We start from the raw sequence: 24,661 nt of genomic DNA on the forward strand, positions 1-24,661 counted from the left end.
AGGGGGAAAAAAAACCCCTCTGAGTGGTAACTTAGAAAATTTCCCCTCCCGATCCCGTTTTGGTGATAACATTTAGATTTTTTTCCTTCCTTTCAATCTTGGTGACAATATTTGGACAATTCAATTAGGTACCTCATGGGGGGCACATAAAACAAAAAACTAACTTGACAGAGGTGCTAACCTATCCCCACTCTATCAAAAACTTTAGGTTTTAGATGCACTAACATTGCTATGATTATGGTAAAAATGAAATCCCCTGGATATTACTGTTGAGTTTTTAATAAAACTGATCAAAAATAGATTTTTTTTTTTTATTCAGACGAAAATAGGCATCACAGGTTAAAACCGTTAGTTGAATTAGAAATGACGGCATGCAATAATATAACCACACACAAAATGAAAAATACCTGAGGTGGGGGATTTGCAGCGATCGTCTGAGGTTGGCGTGCTCTCATTAATGTCACAAAGACCCGCTGAAATTAGAAATGTACATAGAATGATCACTCAAGTGTACGTGTAGATATGGTTCTCAAGAAATCATCCTAAACACAATCATGAAAGGCTTACAGTTCAATTCATTACCCAGAAAATAAATCTGGCAAGATGACCATTATTCTACAGGATCAATAAATTTGCTATCAGAAAAGGGTATCCCCCCCCCCTTTTTTTCTCTGGGCTAGCATTTATACACTTGGTGTTTGATTTTGTATTCTTTAAACCTCAATAAATATAGAAATAAAGAAAAGGGTAAACCATTGTTCACCATAATACCAGACCCCCTGGCTGTTATAACTCTTTTCATACAAGCTTCCTTAGCGGACTAGACATACATCAGTGAATTGCACACATACATAAGACTGAGGAGTGAATGTAGCAAATCTTGCATCCAGGTTCATCTGAAAGTGATTGCACCAACCAGACTGTCCAGAAATGACGTTCCTTTGTCCACAGCAATTTTTATTATTATTTTTTTTGTACATTAATTTTGCTGTAGTGGTTCAGTAGTTCTTTGCACAGTGCGTTTGGTGCCGAAAACATGTAAAAATTACATAATGTCAAAAATGTTCCATACCTGCATTCTGTTAACCTGACATGAATACTTGTGCATCCTAATAATACTCAACTTAACCTTTAACATTAACTGAACTCTGACACTTAACCGGACCCTTATATAAAGCTTTACAAAGCATAGTCCACCTTTTCCAAAAAAGTGATAAATGCACACAAAATTAAAACAATTGTGAATCAAAAGACTACAAGTTCCAACTAGTTTGAGGGTGGGGGTTGTCGAATATGAACATGTTTCACGCTACACCCTAAATATGGGTATAACATGAAACCCCTGAAAGGTAAACTTTATAAAGCCTAACTGCTTCAATACAGGGCACTTTGACCCCTTTCCTGCCCAGGCAAATTTTTAGCTTTCAGCGCTGTCACACTTTGAATGACAATTGCGCGGTCATGCAACGCTGTACCCAAATAAAATTGTGACCTTTTCACACAAATAGAGCTTTCGTTTGGTGGTATTCACCGCTGGATTTTTTATTTTTTGCTATTTTTTTTTTTAAAGACCGAACACTTTGAAAAAAAAAAAAGTTTTAGTTTGCCAGTAAATTTTGGAAATAAGAAATTCTTCTCCTTCACTGATGTGTGCTGAGGAGGCAGAACTGATAGGTTGCACTGATAAGGAGGCACTAGAATGCGGCACTGATAGGTGGCACTGATTGGTACTTCCAGAGCTGCACTCATAATCAAGGCACCGATGATCAGTGCTCAGATTACATGAACAGGTCTCCTCTGCGAGCAGATGCCGCAGATTGTCTCTCCTCGCCTCACACTCTGTCAGTGTGAGGCAAGGAGAGCCGATAAGCGGCATTTCCATGCTTACATGTGATGGGCTGTGATTGGACACACATGGATCACATGGGTAAAGAGCCAAGCCATCGGCTCTTTAATGAGATCGGGGTTGTGCCATGTTCTAGGAACACGGCGCGACCATGATCGTGGCGAGACTGGGTGACATCATATGATGTCGGTCCAAAATGAGAGGGGATCCCAGCCGTCATTTTACTATACAGCGGGCGGGAGGTGGTAAAAGGCCAAACTGGTTTTCCTGGTTTCTGAAGAGCTAAATGGTTATATCTTATCCATCATATTATGGTTTTAAAACCTTTTCTTTATGTAGTTAGTGTAATGACATACCTGAATGTACACATGGACAGCTATATTTTCCATAACCTGAATTACCCTAATGCACGCTTTCCTTACTGGATGTTTGAAGCATCGTGCCAGTTTTAACAGTCCTGGATGGAGATCTAACAGCCTTAAATTCTCAGGTGCTAAAACCTGATACTATTGCTTTTGAAGTTTTTCCATGGGTAGTCAAGGTACCCCTGCATGCAATACATTGTGCTTTCTAATACTGACCACTGTATACGACAAAGGTATTGCGATGCTAAGAACTCTAATGTAAATTAGTGATTTGTAAGTATGGCTCAAACCATCAATCTTTCATGTACATGACTTATTAGCGGACTCCTATATATTAGACATTTTAATGAGGCAACGTGTGTTCTGATCTATTCATTGTAAATTTTTGGAGAATTATTTCTTTCAAATACATGCCACAAAACACCTTTGTCCCTTCATTTGAACTGAACTCTAGAAGCGGGCATAGGGTAGGAAAACAGGGCCAAAAGAGTTGCTTCTAAGAACACAGGGCACCTCAGGCTAACATGTTTTAAACGGTCTGTTGCAAAGGGTATTTTTATTCATAGACTTATTTTTTAAAGAGTTGGCTTGTTTATGCCTTACGACATACCAAAGGTGCAACAATCCTTAATGAATTTCCACATATGTAAGAGGAAAACATGGAACCGCTGCTTATTTTTCTGAGTACATTAATGATTTATGCATGTGATCCTGTCAATGAAACACAAAGATAGCACAGCTCCTTTTTTGGTGTATCCTGTTGTCTATTTGGGGAGTATAATCCAAGATTGTCTCATTTTGAAACCTTTCTGCTTTTACAAAATAAACCCACAGTGGATGATATCATTTGTGATAATATCAACTTAAAGATCTTAAAACACATTGCATCAAACAAATACATTGATTACCTTCCCTAAGACCATGTTATTTACCCCCTTTCCATCTGTCGTACGTAAATATTTATATACACATACGCCATGTACACACACTCACACCAGGTAAAATAAGTATTGAACACGTCACCATTTTACTAGGTAAACAGATTTCTAAAAGGTGCTATTGATAAGAAAATGTCACCACGTCGGTAACAACCCATGCAAGCCATACATACACAGCAACAAAAACAAATAAGCCCAGAAATTAGGTTATGTGTAATAAAATGTAATGATGCAGGGAAAAGGGTATCGAAAAAAAATGGAGGTGCAAAAAAGCCATGGAAAGCTAAGACGCCAGCTGACATCTATCAGTAATTAGAAAACAATCCTGCCCCTTGTCAGCACAAATTAATATCAGCTGGTTCAGTCTCAACTGATGGCCTATAAAAAAGATGTCTCAATACCTAGGTGTCACACAAGAAACAACTCATGATGGATAAAAGCAAAGAGCTCTCTCGATACCTTATTGTTGCAAAATATATTGATGGCATTGGTTACAGAATGATTTCTAAACTGCTGAATGTTCCAGTGTGCACTGTTGGGGCCATAAGCCAGAAGTGGAAAGAACATCATTCCACCAAAAACCTGCCATGACCAGGTGCCCTTCACATGATGTGTGACGGAGGAGTGAAAGGAGAATTGTTGTCCAAGAGCCAAGGCCCACTTGTGGAGAGTTTCAGAAAGACCTGGAATTAGCAAGTACAATTGTTTCAAAGAAAACAATAAGTAATGCCCTCAACTGCCATGGCCTGGATGCATGCTCACCACGCAAGACTCCATTGCTGAAGAAAATGCATGTTGAAGCTCATTTAAAGTTTGCTGTACAACATTTAGACAAGCCTGTGAAATACTGGAAGAATATAGTCTGGTCAGATGAGACCGGATGTCATAATATACATCATGTTTGGAGGTCAAATGGCACTGCACATCACCCCAAAAACACCATACCAAAAGTGAAGTTTGGAGGTGGGATCATCATGGTGTGGGGCTGGTTTTTCAGCATACGGTACCGGCAAACTTCATGCCATTGAAGGATGTATGGAAAAATGTACCAAGACATTGCTAAAAATCTGCTGCCATCTACTAGGCTGATGAAGATGAAACGAGGGTGGACATTTCAGCAATACAATGATCCCAAACACAAACCCGAAGGAAACTTTCAGTTGGTTTCAAAAAAAGAAAATAAAGCCGCTAGAATGGCCTAAAGATCAGAGTTCATAGAAGAGGCCCACGGAACCTTCAAGATTTGAAGACTGTGGAATAATGGGCCAAAATCACACTTGAGCAATGCATGTGAGTAGTTTCTCCATACAGGAGGTGCCTTGAAGCTGTCATAACCAACAAAGGATTTTGTACCAAGTATTAAATAAATGTCATCTCGCTCGCATGTTCAATACTTTTTCTGAACTTGTTTTGGTTTCTTTGTATGGTTGGATTGCATGGGCTGTTACCGAAATGTGGTTAAAATTTCATGTCAACAGCATTAGAAATACATTTACCCAGAAAAATGGTGACATGTTTATTACTTATTTTATTTGCTGTGTGAGTGTATATATATATATATATATATATATATATATATATATATATATATATATATATATACACACATACATATATATATACATACATATATATACATACATATACACACACACACACTTTATATATATATATATATACACATATATACACACACACACACACACACACACACACATACATATATACATACACACACACACACACTATAAAGCCTCAGATGGGAGCGGTGACCTTGGTCATCGCAGCAGCAACAATCGATGTATCTGTTTTTTTTTGAGCTGGCGATTCTGCACATTGTAAAAGTCATCCAAATGGCTATACACAAAATGTATATATTTAATTAACAGTAACTAAAATCTTCTAACTAAAAACCCAGTGGCAATTGAATACTACCAAAAGAAAGTTGTGTCTAAAAAAAAAAAAAAAAAAAAAAGATAAAATATTTGTTTGGGTACAGTGTTGCATGAGCGCGCAATTGCCATTGTCACAATTGCCACAGCACTGAAAGCTGAATATTGGCAAGGGCAGGAAGGGGGTGAAAGTGCCCAGTAGGCAAGTGGTTAAAAGATCTAGTTCATGAAAAACAAATCTCGTAGTTCAAATATATGATGCATTTGAAATAACTTCACCCATCAGGCACCGTAGAGCAAGATTTGAGAATTTAAAGCATAGGGCAAGCTTTAAATCACCTCAACAGTCACTGCATATTGGGGAAATAGCCTCTGGTGCTGAGGTCTCTATACAAAAGGGGCACACATACCACTATACCCAAATTTTATGTAAAACAGAGTGCAAGATTTCTCCTTTGGGAGGAATGGAGTATGAGGACAAACTAAACATGGAACACTAGAGGCCAATTCCTATGCTGCAGAGGTAAATTGTATTTTTTGAAATCCCACCCAACACTGCAAGCATTGCCGTAGATTTAGTATTTTGTAGCAGCCAATGGCAGTTCATTTTTCATAAGAGAATACAGTATAATCCATGTTTTAAGAACAGATTGGTAGTTTATTTGTGGTAATATTTCTCCCAAAGTGGTAAAATAAGCAAACATTATCTAAATCCAATACAGTGAAAATACTTAACATTTTGAAAGCAACAATCTTTAGAACATTGATTTTTGTAGCCTGAAGAATAAAAACCTCAGTTTGAAGGACTTACAGAGAAGGATAGATGGAATCAAGTCTAAATGCTGGATACTTCTAGATTCTTACAGGCTTAGTGCTATATAACACAATTTACCTTTCATTGCTTTCACAGCTAACTTGTGAACGTCGCTAGAGATTGTGTGAATCCTAGAAGCTGTCTGAAATTGCATTACTAATATTCTTTTATACATAAAACACAAAAATACATACCGTATATACTCGAGTATAGGCCGACCCGAATATAAGCCGAGGCCCCCAATTTACCCCCAAAAAAACTGGCAAACTTATTGACTCGTGTATAAGCCGAGGGTGAGACATGCCTGTCCATCCCTGTGTGTGTGTCCGTCCATCCCTGTGTGTCCGTCCATCCATCCCTGTGTGTGTGTGTGTCCATCCATCCATCCATCCCTGTGTGTGTGTGTGTCCATCCATCCATCCATCCCTGTGTGTGTGTGTCTCCATCCATCCATCCCTGTGTGTGTGTGTCTCCATCCATCCATCCCTGTGTGTGTGTGTGTATCCATCCATCCATCCATCCCTGTGTGTGTGTGTGTATCCATCCGTGTGTGTGTGTGTGTGTGTGTGTGTGTGTGTGTGTGTGTGTGTGTGTGTGTGTGTGTGTGTGTGTGTGTGTGTCCAGCCTACCTGTGTCCCGAGCCTTTGTCCCGAGCCTCCGTCCCGTGCCTTGCCTCCTTGCCTCCGTCCCGTGTCGTGCCTTGCCTCCGTCCCGTCCCGTGCCGTGCCGTGCGTTGCCTTGCCTCCGTCCCGTGCCCTCTTCGTCGGCGCCTCGGCGGCCATTGTAAAATTCAAAAGCCGCGCCTCCGCCTTCGCCTGTGATAGGCGGAACACTGAATTTCCCAGCAGCCTGTGTTCCGCCTATCACGGACATCGTATCATCCTCGTCCGTAGTACGAGGATGATACGATGTCCGTGATAGGCGGAACACAGGCTGCTGGGAAATTCAGTGTTCCGCCTATCACAGGCGAAGGCGGAGCCGGAGGCGCGGCTTTTGAACTATAGAATGGCCGCTGTCTGTCTGCTCGACACGCTGATCGAGCGGGCAGACAGCGATGACTCGAGTATAAGCCGAGGGGGGCACTTTCAGCCTCAAAAAAGAGGCTGAAAATCTCGGCTTATACTCGAGTATATACGGTAGTTTTCCCAAATCATTCAAAATGTTAATAAGCAATGAATATACAGTATGTCATAAAACCAGTGGTGCAAGTAAAAAGACAAACTCCTTACAGATATCCTTAAACCTTTCAAAAAACAAAAAAAAGGCTCTCCCCATCGGACAATAAACACAGATATCACAAAAAGATAGATTTCTGGACACAGGGCTTCCATGATGATTTACAGGCTACAGGACATAGAGCTATCTGTTTCATGTAAAAGGCAAAGGGTGGCAATGATGCTAAACCTTTTGACTGCTATGGTGACTGCACTTTGCCATTCATAAACACACTTGCCACTCCCTTATTGAAAAACAACTGAGTTTTAAATAACTATACATACTATATCTCCACAGAGCTAAATTGAATAGCTGAGAGGGTGGCCACATTCTCTTGGATATACAATATGGTTTAGCTCTAGGAAAGTAACCCATAGTGATCCTGGATCTAGATAGTGGGAATGAACATATTTGAAGACAAATGCAGAATGTCCAAGCAGGTATTTTGTGAGCATGTACAGTTGTGCTCATAAGTTGGCAGAATTTATAATTTCTTGGCCATTTTTCAGAGAATATGAATGATAACACAAGAACTTTTCTTTCGCGGTTATTGTTTGGCTGAAGCCATTTATTTTCAGTCAACTGTGTTTACTCTGTTGAAATCATAATGACAGAAATTAGCCAAATGACCCTGATCTAAAGTTTATATACCCCAGTTCTTAATACTATGTATTGCCGCCTTTAACATCAATGACAGCTTGAAATCTTTTGTGGGATTGTTGGATGAGGCATTTTATCTGCTCAGATGGTAAAGCTGCCCATTCCTCTTTGCAAAAAGCCTCCAGTTCCTGTAAATTCTTAGGCTGTCTTGATTGAACTGCACATTTGAAATATCCCCAGAGTGGTTCAATAATATTGAGGTCAGATGCCCACTCCAGAACCCTTCCTTTATTCTGCTGTAGCCAATGACAGGTTCGACTTGGCCCTATGTTTTGGATCATTGTCATGTTGGAATATTCAAGTACGTCCCATGCGCATCTTCCTGGCTGATGAACGCACATGTTATTTTTTGATAACATACCACATTCATCTTGCCAAATTTGACCAAATTTCCTGTGCCTTGTAGCTCACACATCCCCAAAACATCAGCGATCCACCTCTGTGTTTCACAGAAGGATTGGTGCACCTTTCATCTTAGGCCTTGTTGACTCCTCTCCAAATGTAGCGTTTATGGTTGTGGCCAAAAAGCTCAATTTCGGTCTCATTACTCCAAATGACTTTGTGCCAGAAGGTTTGCGGCTTGTCTCTATGCTGTTTGGCGTATTGGAAGCGGGATACTTTGTGACATTTGCATAATAATGGCTTTCTTCTGGCGACTCAACCATGTAGCCCATCTTTCTTCAAGTGCCTCCTTATTGTGCATCTTGAAACAGCCACACCACATGTTTTCAGAGAGTCATGTATTACATCTGAATTTATTTGTGGGTTTTTCTTTGCATCTCGAACAATTTTCCTTGCAGTTGTGGCTGAGATTTTAGTTGGTCTACCGAAGTGTGGTTTGGTTACAACAGAACCCCTCATTTTCCACTACTTGATTAGAGTTTGAACACTGCTGATTGGCATTCCCAATTCCTTGGATATCTTTTTATATCCCTTTCTTGTTTTATACAGTTCAAATACCTTTTCCCCCCAGATCCTTTGACAATTCTTTTGCTTTCCCCATGACTCAGAAATGTTGGTGCAGCACTGAATCTTATACACACACACACACACACACACACACACACACACACACACACACACACACACACACACACACACACACACACTAATTACAAGCAAACAGATCACAGGTGAGGGTGGTTACCTTTAATAGCTATCCAAATCCCTTTGTGTAAACTTGTGGGCATGTTTACAGTCCAAAATCACCAGGGTATGTAAACTTTTTATCTGGGTCATTTGGCTAGTTTCTGTTGTCATTATGATTTAAAAAGAGTAAACACAGTTGATTGATGATAAATGGCTTCAGGGGTTAGTACCTCAAATTAGTGTTTAAATGAATACAAAAACAAAACACACACTCAAACCTCCTCTAGGCTCCAGCGCTGCATCTTACTACATCCTGTAGTATCAATCCTCTTCTAGCATCAAGGAGGCCCAAGCATATACCCAGTATAGTGATACAGGTTAAGTGTTAAGGGAACATTTGGCGCTCTATATTATCAGGTACAACACATGCAACATAGAAACAGTTACGTAACTACAGGATTTAATTAAACATGTTCTTTGAACTGAAAGCGCCTTGGTAAAATCTGCGAACCATGAAACCTCAGTACAGAGAACAAATATACCACTGCTAAATGTTATAAATGGGATTCCTCATCAGCATATAATCTCCCTACTTTGATGTATTCTGCATAATGTGTTAGAAATGAAAAATCCAATAGAAAGCCCCCACAAAAGCATCATGGTATAGGAGACAGTGTTGGGAACTCCGTAGCAAAGACCTCACAATATCCAGGAGGTGATTTAACCTCTACATCTACCCAATGTAGATATTCTTAAACAGGGAAAAACGATGAGGTAAAAACAGTGTAAACATGCAAGACTATTTTCAAGCTGTGACACAAATTGCTTTCTAATAAAGCTTTCTATTTTTTCCTGCCAGCATTTCAGGATTGTCAAATCACACCGTGTGATGTGGGAACAGAACACAGTCATAACAACTGAGCAGCTTTTATTGTCAATAGTTGACTTACTTATATAAGAAGAGCGGAGTTTTTTCACAGACTCAGAATATAAGCTAGAAAGGCCGCACATGCAAGAAGCCACAGTCAGCAAACCTTAATGAGGCGATGGAAAAAGGAAAAAGACAGACACCAGAAGAGTACAGGCAACATGAAAATAAAAACATCAAAGCACAAATGTCATCATTATACAAATAGGATGTAAAACACATAAGAAAAAAAAAAACTTAAAGGAAAGGAAGATGCATGTAAAACTGATCGCTCTTCCTCTTCAAGCCATGAAACAGAATTACAAATGAGTTCATACACAGCTATTGTCATTTATTTCAAGCTACTGGTAAAATCTCCACTTGATAATCTTGAGGTAAAACTGCACTGAAATTTCTATTCTGGGTTTAATAGACAGAATGAGTTCCTTATGGCTTCAACCAATGTCTGTCAACAAAATTGAAGATTGGCTCCAGCTGCATACAGTGCTGTGAAAAAGTATTTGGCCCCTTTTTGATTTTTTTTGCATATGTGTCACTTAAATGATTCAGATCACCAAACACATTTTATTACACAAAGATAATCCGAGCAAATAAAAAAAGAATTTTTTAAAATTATTTAATTTATTAACCACTTTCCGACTGGCTCACACCGATATATACGTTGGCAGAATGCCACGTACGGGCATATTAACGTACCTGTACATTGTCCTTTACGACGCAGCATTGTGGGCGCCTGCCGCGAGCTCCGTGAGTGTGATCCTGGGTCCCGCTGACTCAATGTCCGCAGGTATACCCGCGATCATCTCACGGAGAGGAAAAACGGGGGAATGATGATGTAAACAAGCATTTCCCCATTCTTCCTAGTGACAGGACACTGATCACAGCCCCCTGTGATTGGGAGCGGTGATCAGTGTTGTGACACACGTAGCCCATCCCCCCTACAGTTAGAACACATCCCTAGGACACACTTAACCCCTTCAGAAACCCCCCCCCTCCTGGTTAACCCCTTCACTGCCAATCACATTTACACAGTAATCAATGCATTTTTTAAATCGCACGGATCGCTGTATAAATGTGAATGGTCCCAAAATAGCGCCAAAAGTGTCCGATCTGTCTGCCATAATGTCGCAGTCACGATAACAATCGCTGATTACCAGCATTACTAGTAAAATAAACATTAAAAAATTAATAAAAATGCCATAAAACTATCCCCTATGTTGTAGACGCTATCATTTTTGCGCAAACCAATCAAACAATTACTGGGATTTTTTTCCCCCAAAAATATGAAGAGGAATACTTATCGGCCTAAGCGGAGGAAAAAAAACAAACACGTTTTTTAATTATATTTTTTGAGGATATTATAGCAAAAATTTTAAAAAAATTGCGTTTTTGTTTGGGAGCCATCGACGCAGTGGCGAATCGCAAAAAGTGCTCTGGTCTTTGGCCAGCCAAATGGTCCGGGGCTGAAGTGGTTAAGGGAAAAAAGAAGTCCAAACCTGCGTGGCCCCATGAAAAAAGAATGAATGAATTGCCCCTAAAACCTAATTACTGGTTGCGCCACCCTTGGAGGCAACAACTGCAATCAAGCGCTTATAACTTGCAATGAGTCTTTCACATCGCTGTGGAGGAATTTGGCCCATTCTTTGCAGAATTGTTTTAATTCAGCCACAATGGAGGGTTTTCAAGCATGAATGGCCTATTTAACCACTTGAGCCTCTTTCTGAGATTTGGTGTTTACAAGTTAAAAACGTTTTTTTTGCTATAAAATTACTTTGAACCCCCAAACATTATATATTTTTTTTCCAAACACCCATGAGAATAAAATGGAAGTTGTTGCAATACTTTCTGTCACACTGTATTTGCATAGCAGTCTTACAAGGGCACTTTTTGGGGAAAAAATACCCTTAAAAATCTCCATAGGCGACGTTTAAAAAATTCGCCAGGTTGCATGTTTTGAGTTACAGAGGAGGTCTAGGGCTAGAATTATTGCTCTCGCTATAATGATTGCAGCGAGACCTCACTGTCTTCATATGTGGTGCTACTTACTTTTTTAAACTCCTAGAAGCTGTTATTAACATTTTTTCCTGCTTCTAGAAGCTGCATAGTGTTATCCTATTTGCCCATGCAACATTACTTTAGGCTGTTAGCTAGGGATGAGCTCAGGCGTGTTCGCATGCTCCACGTGCAGAGCCCGCCAGGAAGCCAGCGCAGCGCTGCGCTAATCACAGGCAGCGAGACATTGCCCGATCTCTGCAGTCGCGCATCGGGGCAATGTCTCACTGCCTTGATTAGCACAGCACTGCGCCGAGTTCCTGGCAGGCGCTGCACGCGGGGGATGCGAACATGCCTGAGCTCATCCTTACTGTTAGCATGTTTTGAGCTTCAGTGTCTGGGAGCAGGAATAAAACGGAAAATTTATATCAAATACTTACCGTAATTTTCCTTTCCCGATAGGCCCCATGGCAGCATACGTGTGGGGTAGCCCCGCCTCCATGATTACCCAATAGGACCCAACTCCCATAAATCTTTGCTCCTGGCTACTATCCATGTTCCGCAACTAGCCTACTCCAGACATTTGGGAGGGAATTCCTGCTGCCATGGAGCCTATCAGGAAAGGAAAATTACGGTAAGTATTTGATATAAATTTTCCGTTTTCCTGAAAGGCTCCATGGCAGCATACATGTGGGAAATAACTCGCCAAACACACCTGGGTGGGCAAAATGTCGAGCAAAGAACAAAAGTTTATTTAGCATTGTCAACCGACAAAAACTTGCAAACCGAAATTAACAGAGGACAGAGCAGCTGGCTCTACACAATGAGAAACAAAAGTATCAATGGAAGACCAAGAGGCCGCTCTGAAGATAACTTCAGGCGCAACATGTCGAGAAGCTGCCCACGATGTTGAGATACTCCGTGTTGAATGAGCCGTTAGTGCCTCAGGAGGAGCCAATCCCTTTGCTCTGTATGCCCTCTGGATGATCTGAATGATCCAGGCGGAGATAGATCTGGCCGAAGCTCGCAATCCTTTATTCTTGCCATGAGGGAGAACAAAAAGGAATTTTGTTTGCCTAAAAGGAGCCGTGACATCCAAATATTGATTTAGTGCGTGTCCTACGTCCAGAGGATGAACATCCCGACTCTCCGAAGTTTTGAAAGTAGGAAGCACAATTTCCTGATTCTCATGGAAGACAGAGGTTACTTTGGGATTCGATCCCACCATGGGAATCAATACTGCCCTGTCTGGAAAAAAAGTCAGAAAAGGTTCTTCCGAACCTAGATTCCTAATCTCTGAAACTCTCTTGGCTGAGGTTATAGCTACCAAGAAGATGGTCTTGAGAGTGAGATCCCTTACGGACAGAGGTTCTCTAGAATCCTTTCCAAGGTTTGAAAGAAAGTCCAGCACTAAAGGGAGGTCCCATTTAGGAAACCTTGGTTTTCTTTGGGGTCTGAGCCTGATAGCTCCCTTGAAAAATTGCTGTACCAGTGCATGATTCGCCCATGAAATACCCGTAAAAGCTGGGATACTTGGAATCTCAATGAACTGATTGCCAAAGGTAAATCAAGGCCTGTTTGGAGAAAGCTTAGTATATCTTGTACAGTTGGAGAACTACAAGAATTTTCTCTGGAGGACATATGGGCTGAGAACTTAGACCATATGCGCTCATATACTCTGTTACTCTGTTAGTACTCCCTCGTCTGGAATTGAGAAGGGTTGGAATAGCTTCTTCCGGACAACCTAGAGCTTCTAGCCTTTCCCTCTCAAAAACCATACCCTGAAGTGTAGACATGATGGGCATGGATGTAACATTGTGCCTTGAGATAGTAAATCTGGCCTGAGAGGCAGGGGAACCGACTCTTGATAACTGAGGAGCAGCAGTAGAGGGAACCAAGGCCTGTTGGGCCAGAATGGAATCACCGCAAGGATCTCTACCTTCTCGGTCCTGAGCCTCCGAAGAAACTGCAGGATCACCGGAACTGGAGGGAAGGCATAAGCTGTCTGAAACTTCCAATGCTCTGTGAGGGCATCTATCCCATATGCCTGAGGATCCCTGAACCTTGAGTAATATTTGTGTAGCTTCCGATTGCACGGGGAAGCGAACAGGTCGACCTCCGGAGACAATCCCAATGTCAGGAGCCATTCGAATACTTCCCTGTGGAGGGACCATTCGTTGTCCATCTCGACACGCGATAGGAAGTCCGCCTGAACATTCTGCACCCCTGGGATGTAGACCGCGGAAAGGTTGGACAAATTCCTCTGAGCCCAGTTCATTATCGGCTCCACCACCAGTAACAGAGACCAGCTGCGAGTTCCCCCTTGCTTCCTTACATAAGCCACCGCGGTTGTGTTGTCCAACCTTAGCATTACTGAGGAATTCGCCATCAGATGGTGGAATGACAGAAGGGCCTGGAAGGCCGCCCTCAACTGCCCTGAGCGACATCTGAAAGACAGTGAGCGCCCCATCCTCGGTTGCTGGCATCCTATGTTACCGTGACCCATGAGATTGGGATGATCGAATGGTGGTTGCGCAGGTTCTTCCCCTGCAGCCACCAAAGAAGAGACGTCCTCATGACTGGAGTGAGGAATATGCGCTTTGTCTGGCTGGATAAGTCCCACTGTTGTAGAAATCCTTTCTGAAAGGGACGAGTGTGCCACTGAGCCCACTTTACCATGGGAATGGTGGCTGACATTGTGCCAATCACCTTCAGACATTGGAAAGCTGAAAGATGGGATGATGCAAGGGCTGCATGAATCCTGTCTCGTATGACTCCAACCTTCTCCTCTGGAAGGGAGATGGTACCTTACACCGTGTTGAACTGCGCCCCTAGAAAGACGAGAGACTGAGTTGGATCTAGGTGACTCTTTTCTAGGTTCAGAAGCCACCCGAACTCCTGCAGGGTGGAGATAACTAGATCTTTGTGCTCCAAGAGCTGCTCTCTGTTCTGAGATAGCAGAAGTAGGTCGTCGAGATAGTGGTGGAGACGAACACCTTTGACTCTGAGAAGGGCCACAACTGCCAAAAGAATTTTGGAGAAGACCCATGGGGACGTCGTTAACCCAAAGGGAAGACATGTAAATTGTAGATTTTGATTGCCTACCGCAAAGTGGAGGTACTGTTGAAACTCTTTTGCCAGGGGCACATGGAAATATGCATCCTTCAAGTCGACTGATATCATCCAGTCCCCCAGATGCACTGACTGCTGGATGGTAAGCAGAGATTCCATCTTGAACTTCTCTTTGTGAATGAAGGAATTGAGATGGGTTAAATCTATTACCGGCCTCCATGTGCCGTTCTTCTTTCGAACCATAAACAGAGGGGAATACATGCCCTCGCCACATTCTTCTTCTGGAACGGGTACGGCTGCGCCTTGATCCAGTAAAGAGCTCACATAGATCAATAGGACTTGTTTCTTCTCTTCTGATTCTGGAAGAGATGTGGGAATTAATCTTAACCTTGGGGTGTTGACAAAACCCCACTTGTGACCCGAGGAAACTGTTTTTACTGTCCAAAAATCCCGGATTGAGGACGACAAACATGCCTGAAATGGAGAAGACGAGCCCCCACCTGACAAGCTTGAGCGGGCCCAATTTCAAAAGGATTTAGCGGAATCCTGCTTGCCGGACGAACCCCCTTTTGAGGTATTTTTAAAAGAAGACTGCCTGGATCTCCATGACCTTGAGAATTCTCGACCAGGTCTATAGCTACGCGCCTCCCTGGCACGATCAGGGCACTGTCTCCTTGGAAATTGAAGTTTTTGACTCTGAAGACGTCTATCCTGGGGAAGAAACCCAGATTTCCCACCTGTAGCCCGGGATATGGCAGCATCCAGCTTGTTACCAAACAAAGATGTCCCCTCAAAAGGAATACGGCACCAGGCCTGTTTGGATGCTGGATCCGCCAGCCATGGACGGAGCCATAACGCACTGCGTGCTGAGACAGCTGCTAACATATCCCGAGATATCAGGCGAATAACATCAATAGATGCCTCCCCCAAAAAGGCAGACACCATTATGATTTCTTGGATAGGGGAGTCTTTTGCTGTTTCGATAGAAATACCCCTCAGGAATTCTTCCACATTATCAGCCCAGGATTCTATGGCCTTAGATACCGCTGCCATTGCAAGCACTGGTTTGCAAGCCATTCCAGAAGTCAGGTAGATCCTTTTCAGGTCTTAATCGATCCGTCTTTCTAAAATATCTTTAAAAGATACCGTATCTTCTAAAGGGAGGGTTACATATCTCACCAAACGCATGAGCGCTGCATCCACCAGTGGAGCTGACTCCAGGTGTTTTACATCCTCTTCCTTAAAAGGGTATAGCTTCAGGATCTTTGACTGCATGGAACCCTTTTTATCCATCTTGCTCCATTCCTCGGTGATAATGTCACCTAACTCTGAAAGGAAAGGAAAATATTGTCGCTTCTTATTGAGCTGTTTAAAGAATTTTCTCTGCTTTGGTGGGGAAGTAATAGGGTCTTCCCACTTCAGAGCTTCTCTCACTGCTTTAACCAATGAAGGCACCAGTCCATAGTCAAATCCTAAACCAGGATCCTCCAAGTCAGATTCACTGTCTGAGATGGGAGCAGAAAGGCGACTTGGTTGAGAGGATTCCCATGTCTCCTGGGTTCTCTCCAGTTGGAGGGACCAACAAATCAGACGGGGATTCACACGACTGTAACGCATCCCTCTCCTGCAGAGACTCCTTCACAACCCGTCTTACTATCGACTCCAAACGCTGGTCTGCACCATCCCTCTCATCTGCAGCTTTGGAGAAGCAGTGATCGCATAGGGATTTGTCTAATGAAACAGGCATCCTGCACCCCCAGCATGATTTTTCCGGCCTCTTGCTAGAGTGAGCAGCAGGGGGGTGAGAATAATCCATATCACGTCGTTCAGACCTTGACCTATGCTGGCTAGACCTTGAGGAGGATTTATAGCGGTGTGATCTTGATGATCCACTGCATCTAGAGGCATTATGCTGTGGATCAGACCCAGAAGGGCTGTAAAACAAAACAGACAGAAAGAGAAAAAGACACACAGTCAATCCTACCTATGCAAAATGCTCCCCATTATAAAAACAATGCTAGCAACCTACCTAACATGAGCGGGCTGGCCACTAGGAGGCAGTAAGGCGTTCATATCCCAAACAAACCGAACAGATCAAAGAAGTACTGCAAACCAAAAATAAATAAAATGCATTTTTTTTTTTTTGAAGAGTAAGCATTCCCCTAGCCTAAGGGACATGCTCTTACCTTAAACCGCCGAACTGTCAGCCCCGGGAAGTTGCTGTGTCCACTGTAAACATTCCCAGGGTTCTGACAGCTTCCAGAGATTTTTAAAAGTGGCGCCCGTGACGTCATTGCCGACGTCAGGCGCGCATGCGCGGGAACCAAGCCTCGGTTTCACATCGGGTTCGCACATGCACAGAACGCCTGTGTAACCCGGAAGTAGGAGAGAGAGATTTGCTGGAACGCGGAAGCGCCCGCAAACAGCATAGAGGAGACCGTTTAGACAAACAAAAAAAAAGGGAAAACACACAAATACATTGCTGCCATGGATACACAAGAGGCTCACCACTCCACCAACGATCACCTGGCCGAACGGACTGGAACACACACGCCGCACCTCCAAGCAGATAATGGTCACCCATAGCAACGGGACACAGACCGTGCGCACTTCAGGTAGGAGATCCTTTCTTCAGCGCTACTCACTACACTCCATACCCTGCTTAACAGTCAGGGCCTATCGGAGGAAAAAACTCTCAGTCAATCAGCCAATCGATCGTCGTGAAGTTTTGTTTCCGGGAAAGAAACCATCTGGTCCTACTGAGGAGGACAAAAAAGGAACATGGATAGTAGCCAGGAGCAAAGATTTATGGGAGTTGGGTCCTATTGGGTAATCATGGAGGCAGGGCTACCCCACACGTATGCTGCCATGGAGCCTTTCAGGAAAATGGTTTTTGCAGAGTTTTTTGGAGAGTTTCTACTGCAGAAAAAAACATCCTACAGATACCTAAATGTTCCTAATGTTCCTAGCTGCTTCTTAATTCTACTAAAATGCTCCCAACAGCTTTTTTCTATCTTTTTTTTTTTCTTCATGTACTGCAAAAACCCTAATGCTCCTAAAAGCTTCTAAAATGCTACTATCAGCATTTTTCCTCCAGTGTTTCTTTCTAGTTTTTTTTGCACTTATGAAAAACGCTAGTGTGCATGGAGCCTTAAAGTATGGTTTGAGTGTTCATTTTAGGGGTCAGGTTAAGTATTAAGGTCCAGTCACAGTTTCCACTGAAATTATTGAAAAAGCATCGAAACACATTGCTGCATGTTTTAGTATGTTTTTCAGTGCACTTTACTGCTCAGATATTTCCTTAGGCCCTTTCACACCCTGGTGTGGCGACTTGTGATTTACCACACCTTAATGCAATGCATAGTAATGACTACTCTGTGCATTGCACTGTGTTCAAATTCATTCCAAATATAGCCTCAAAAGTACAAGTGTAGTATATATGCTGATCAATCTGCGGTATGTTGTGCTCATTTGCTTTAGGTCCATGTTTATTGCATTTTATGCCAGAAGTTCACTCATTAAAGAGGAGCTGCACCTTAAACAAAAGAGATTAAAAGTCAGCAGCTACAAATACTGCAGCTGCTGACTTTTAATAAATGGACACTTACCTGTACCAGGGTCCAGTGATGTCGGCAGCAGATGATGAGCAATCGCTCATCTCTCGGCTGCCCCCACTGCCATCCTCTGTCAGGGAATCGGGAAGTGAAGCATTGCGGCTTCACTGCCCGGTTCCCTACTGCGCATGCATGAGTCGCGGAGCACAATGAGACTGGTCCCTGCTGTGTCCTGAGAACTGTGTTTTTCCAAGAACACAATGGGGGGGGGGGGGGTGGCATCTGTGGCTAGCTATTCCCAGAAGTGGGTGCAGATACCTGGATTATACAGGTATTTGCACCCCCCCTGAAAGGTGCCAATTGTGCCACCGGAGGGGGGGGGGGGGGGGGTTCCAATGAGCGTAACTTCCACTTTAGGGTGGAGGTCCACTTTAAGGATACATTTGCTATACTGCAATGTGTCTTACATGTGTATCTGGTAACAGTGCTAGTATGTGAAGGGCCTTAGTATAGTACAAAGTAGAACTAAAAGCATTTTTTTTTCTTTTTTTTTTGTTTTGGATAGAGGGGAGATGTGTTAGAACACCTGTCATTTTTTATTTGCTGTGTGTCCCTGTTAGGAGAGTCACTCTCTCCATTTGTCCTGTTTATCATGATCAATGAAAGTAAAAGAAAAATCACACATTTTGGGTTGTCCCCAGAAAAGGAATAGAGGGGAAATATTCTAGTTCTATTGGCCTGGCGGTATCCAAGATTTCCCGTAATTTGCATTCACATCCTGTTTGGCTATGGGACAGGAAGTAAAGGGAAATCTCCCCAATGGGAAAAAGATGGCAAAAATAAACCTTAACCACTTCAGCCCTGGAAAGATTTGCCACCTTCCTGACCAAGCCTTTTTTTGCAATACAGCACTGCTGCGCTTTGACAATTGTGTCATGTGATGTTGTACCCAACAAAATTTATGTTTTTTCCCCACAAATAGAGCTTTCTTTTGGTGATATTTGATCACCTCTGAGGGTTTTATTTTTTGCGCTATAAACAAAAAAAAGCATCAATTTTGAAAAAAACAAAAACACATTTTGTACTTTTGCTATAATAAATATCCAAAAAAGACAAATTTCTTCATCAGTTTAGACCGATATGTATTCGCAATAAGTGTGTATTGATTTGTAGAAAAAAGTTACCGAGCCAGTGAACACCGCAGATGGCTTGTTCGTCTCCCCTCCCCGAGTGGAGAGTTGTTGCCTGTCAGTCAGCATCTCTTCTGCTCTACTCCTCCACGCTCACTGGAGTGCTGAGCTGTGGAGGGGTGGGGAGCGGCCATCTCAGAGGCTCACTGAGACGGTCATCAGTCAAGGCAGCTGGGGGATCCAGACTTCGGGAGTCGGGATGACACGTTGCCTTGACTGACTGCAGTGACGTCAGCAGAGAGCAGACTTTAGACCACTCTCCACTGAAAACGGGTCACAGGAGTGCAAAATGAATTGCACTTCTGTGACCCATAGGAGAAGCCCAGCCTAAAAAGTTCTGGCTAAACTTCTCCTTTAAGTTTTCGAGTGAAAGAGGGTAAGCCTAAGGTTTAGGATAGGGAATATGTGGGAACACAATTTTACACACTTGTTTTCAGAACCTAAAACCACTTCACCAAAAACAACTAATTGTTGGGCTGTTATGAACCTTAACAAAACATTATGTAGAGCCAACATTTGATACTATTAAATTTGTATGCTGCAGCCTACTTTAAATGGCCTCCTTTATACAATGGCATAACTTCACAGATACCGATATCTGGATATAAATTACTGTGCAAAAATCTTAGGCACTTTATATAATTTACAAATATTTTTGTCTAGGGTATTTTATGGTCTACTCAATGTATAAAAAAAAATTACTTTGCAAAATGTGACACAATGCAATAATATTTAGATGTTCCCAAAGGGACTGTGTCAGCAGCCTTTAGTTTGTTGTTAAAAAGTTTGCAGCAATAGAAAATACAGGAATTATGGTTTCAGGAATTAGGGCTGGTTTACACTGATGTAGTGGATTCGCAGGGTTCCCGCATTGCATGTCTGCCGGAAGCTGTTAACAAGCCCTATGCAAACTGCTGGGAGTGTAATTTATAAAATGTAATCACCCCCAAATCAGGTTGCATATCGCAGTGCGATCTGCAAATTTGGACAGGAATCCAATTCCATGTGTGTGAACACCCATACGATCCGATTCTGCTGAGGACCAAAAAAAGGTCCTGTGCTAGTTTGGTCCGAATGTGATGCAAATTCAACCATACTATCTGTATGGCTGAATTTGCATCGCACGGACATCACATGTGATTTGCACTGCAGTGCGAATCACATGAGATCTCGCACCACACAGCAGTGTAAAACGGCCCTTAGACAATCACGTTCCTGTCTCTGTATGGCTCTCCTGCATTAAATGCTGTCATCCTCAGCTCTGCTGGACAGCAGGAAGCCATTTTAAACAAGTTGCAGAGCAATAACAGCTCAGTTTGTCATTTCTGTGTGCAGTTTCCAGAATGGCAGCAGAATGCATGTCTATAGGATAGCAAGAGAGATCAGCTCTGCCATCCATTGGACTTCCCTAATCAGAAAGGGGTTTGCTCTCAGTTATACTACAACTCAGGATAGCAGTATTATGGGGGAATGATGAGCAGAAGAGATTGACAACAATGCCATGCCCATCCTTCCAAGGTGGAACAACTTACCTACACTTGAAAGCATAAGGCCAGGGTGAATAAAAATGGCAGTAGGCCCTCTGGACTGGTGAATCAACATTTGAAACATTAGGCTCTTTGGTGTCCTTTTATGAAGCAGTGCAATCTATTCACTGCTTCATTCTCCGGCATTCACAGAGGAGATCTTTGTCCTCTGTGTGCCAGTTTATGAAGCGGAGTAGATCGCTTCACCTTTGGAGGAGTGATGCGATCTACAAACGCTTCTAACACTGAAGAACGGCCCCTGATACTGCAATCTCATGAGACTTTATGAGATTACAGTACTAGAAATTCACAGAGATGTCAGTTTATTGAGCAGTGATAAATTATCACAGCTCAATACACTGACACACGGTGTGATTAAATGTTAGTAAAATAAAGAGTCCCCCTACATAATATATACACACATTATATATACATGTATATACACACACTATATATATATATATATATATATACACACATACACACACACACACACACACATTATATATGTATACACAAATATGACAGGGGGACATGGTTACAGTGTTGGGGGGTCTGAACGAGGCATAAGGAAGTTAATTATCTTCCTCTTTCCTCCTCAGATCCCCCCACATTCCCTCTTCACTCCCTGATTCTCCACCTCTGAGTTGGTGAATCGGGGAGTGTGAATTCTGACACAGATTGCCAGTGAAGCGCTCAGATCGCAGCTTCATAAGCTGGCCGTTACTGTGTCATTCAATGAGGATTCTCAGTGTGCGGAGATAATCGGCGGGAGAACAAGTTCAAACACTTCTCCCCCGATTATCTCTGGTTCATAAACGGTTTATGGGCTGTGATCAGCAGCGATCCTCTGGATCACTGCTGATCACTGCTTCATAAACGGACACCTTTGAGAAGACAGCTTTGCTGTCGAAGGGCTTGAGAGAATAACTGTCCAATATTATTCCCTTAGACCTAGAGGCATCTGTAAGCATTCTTTCTAACCATTTAAAGTGCCACGCATTTTACATTTAAAGTGATACAAAAATGTGTATACTTAGACATCCAAACTCCAGTTAAACTCAGTGCATAGAAAATAACCTTAATCCTGCCATAGCCAAATCCCAGGATCATGGATGTCCCCTCAAATTGCTGTTTAATTTAATGGTGACATTATTAAAATGTATTTTTCTCTTGCTTTCTATATGTCCTAGCTAATTCTCTTGTGTACATTCCTAAAAGAAACACATAAAAAGACTGGTTTTCATTTTATATTAGAGGATCTCATCTCTAAAAACACTTCTGCTCCCTTTTCTCTAAATGCAGACTAGCTTTACCCAATATACAAATATATTATGCTTTCCACTTGGTAAACACATATTGGTGGATATTCCTATAAAACAACAATGACCATTTAGCAAATGAAGCAGCCTTGCTGAACCTCTTCTGAAACGCTGCAAACTTATTTACAGATGTATACAGCCAAAGGGCTTGAGATAAACATGGATACATGTTGGCAGGTATGGTGGAGTATAAATAAATAAAAAAAACATGTTTATCAATCATGGAGTGCCACCAGGAAGGCATCTGATCCTAACTTTATTCTGCAGATTGACACCCCAAATTTACAGCAAAATGGGAAATTGGGACATCTGCAACTGAGGTTATGGCCCCCACAAAACCCAGGCAATATCACTCAGCCAGTCTGAATTACTTGCAGACACAAGCTTGCTCCCTGATGGTGGCTTGCATGTGGATTTTGTGAACACAAGTGGATTTTTGAATTAAAGTGGAGAGTTAACCAGGAGTTGTGCTTTGACTGCTTCTGCTTGACTGCTTCAGCATGCAAGTGTTGTTTTTGGGGGCGTTTTATTTATTTTTCTCCCCTCCTTTATTTGATACATTTGCTAGCAGGTTTTAAAAGACCTTTTTTCTGACACTTTTTAAACTTTTCCTTTTCCTCTTTCTTCCTGCCAATTTAGGGGAGGGGTTAATTGTGCACAGGTGTATAAAAGGTAGTTATACAAACTCCTCCAGGAGCTTGCTCCCTGATGGTGGCTCGCATGTGGATTTTGTGAACACAAGTGGATTTTTGAACTAAAGTGGAGCGTTAATAAACAGAAGTTGAAAACAGGAGTTAAGACAGGAGTCTCTAACCTCTATCCTACCTCCATCCTCCCCTCCATTTTAAAGATCCCACTGCAAGGGGCAACCAGACAGCTCTCCAGAAACGTCAGGCTGACAGCAAGCCAGATTCACCAGAACCAGAGTGTTTAAAGGGGACCACTGCAGCCAGGTAAGCTTGAACCTCCACTCCCCCCCCCCCCCCCCAGTGATTGTTCCAGGGACTCCGTCCGACCGCCTACGGGGGTCAGGAAGGAATTTTTGCCCCACTGGTGCGTTTGTCTGCTACTGCCAGGGGGGTTTTTCGCCTTCCTCTGGAACAATCAGGGACAACCGTAGGTTAGCATACCCCTACCTCCGGCCTCCATTCCATTTTTCACGCTATCCTAGGACGACTACTCCAGATCACAGCCATACTTCTTTGCTGAGCGGAGACCTTCACCTCAAGTAAAGGTAGCCGGAACAGCCAGCAACCGAATACAACAACTCCTTCCGCATCCATATAGGCATCCCCTGATCAACTTGCGCGCTAATAGCCTCAAGCACGGCGGCAAGTCTGATACCTAGCCCCTCCTCAGGACCAATACCCTGATCAGGATCATCATCTTAGGCCCATAGTACCATCAACAGCATCCACAAACCATGTGCTACTTCAATTACTCAGCTGAAGTTCTGCACAGACTAAGGAACATCAACACCACATTGCCATCTTCCATACAAAAAATACTTCAAAGAGAACAACTATTAAAAACCGGACGACAAGCAGCTCCCAACCACAGGAAGACATCTACTCGACCTCTACAATTAGATTGCGCCTTGATTAACGCCAGGTCTGCAGTCAAACAGACTGGAAGTACACGACTTCATCATCGAGAACAATGTAGACTGCCTCTTCATCACCGAAAGCTGGTTAACCTCTGACTGCAACACCATCCTCACCAAATTGGTGCCGGAAAACGACAGGATCCTAACCGAACACCGGATAGGGAAAAAAGGAGGAGGCCTAGCAGTGATCTTTAAAGGTCACCTGGATCTCACTAAACCATCATCTCAGAACCCAGTGCCTTTTATGGAAACCCTGATGCTACCTCTTCAATCAACACCCCATGACACCACTCATATTCTATTGTGCTACAGACCACCGGGACCACAGTCCAATCTTCTTTCACCCCTCACGGAATCCTTTGCAATGCACACCCTAAAATTCAAAAATTTCCTGGCGCTCGGAGATTTCAACCTTTGGGCAAACGAGCCCAAAGACCCCATCGTGACTGCCTGCATCAATCAACTAGAAGAACTGGGTCTTCAGCAACTGATAAAGACTCCCACGCATGGGTCAGGACACACCCTGGACCTCCTTTTCAAACAGAACATTGACGTCAACCTACTCAACAACATAACATTGCCATGGACAGATCACCACGCCATCAAATTCAAAATCGCTACCAACATCACCAACAAAAAACGGAATCCTGTA

At 42.7% G+C, this 24,661-nt stretch overlaps 1 protein-coding gene across 3 annotated transcripts in view; it reads right to left on the minus strand.

The window, feature by feature from the left end:
• The window catches only part of STXBP5 (syntaxin binding protein 5), a 641,864-nt gene that overhangs the window by 97,808 nt on the left and 519,395 nt on the right, over positions 1–24,661 (minus strand). For all 3 annotated transcript variants that reach the window (XM_077486344.1, XM_077486342.1, XM_077486345.1), the window contains exon 19: positions 408–473. In XM_077486344.1, coding sequence (XP_077342470.1) covers positions 408–473 — 66 coding nt within the window. The remainder of the gene's footprint in view (positions 1–407; positions 474–24,661) is intronic.

This window comes from Lithobates pipiens, unplaced genomic scaffold, assembly GCF_037356315.1.
Source record: "Lithobates pipiens isolate NorthernLeopardFrog02 unplaced genomic scaffold, aLitPip1_a1.2 Scaffold_18, whole genome shotgun sequence".
In the NCBI taxonomy this organism is placed as follows: domain Eukaryota; kingdom Metazoa; phylum Chordata; class Amphibia; order Anura; family Ranidae; genus Lithobates; species Lithobates pipiens.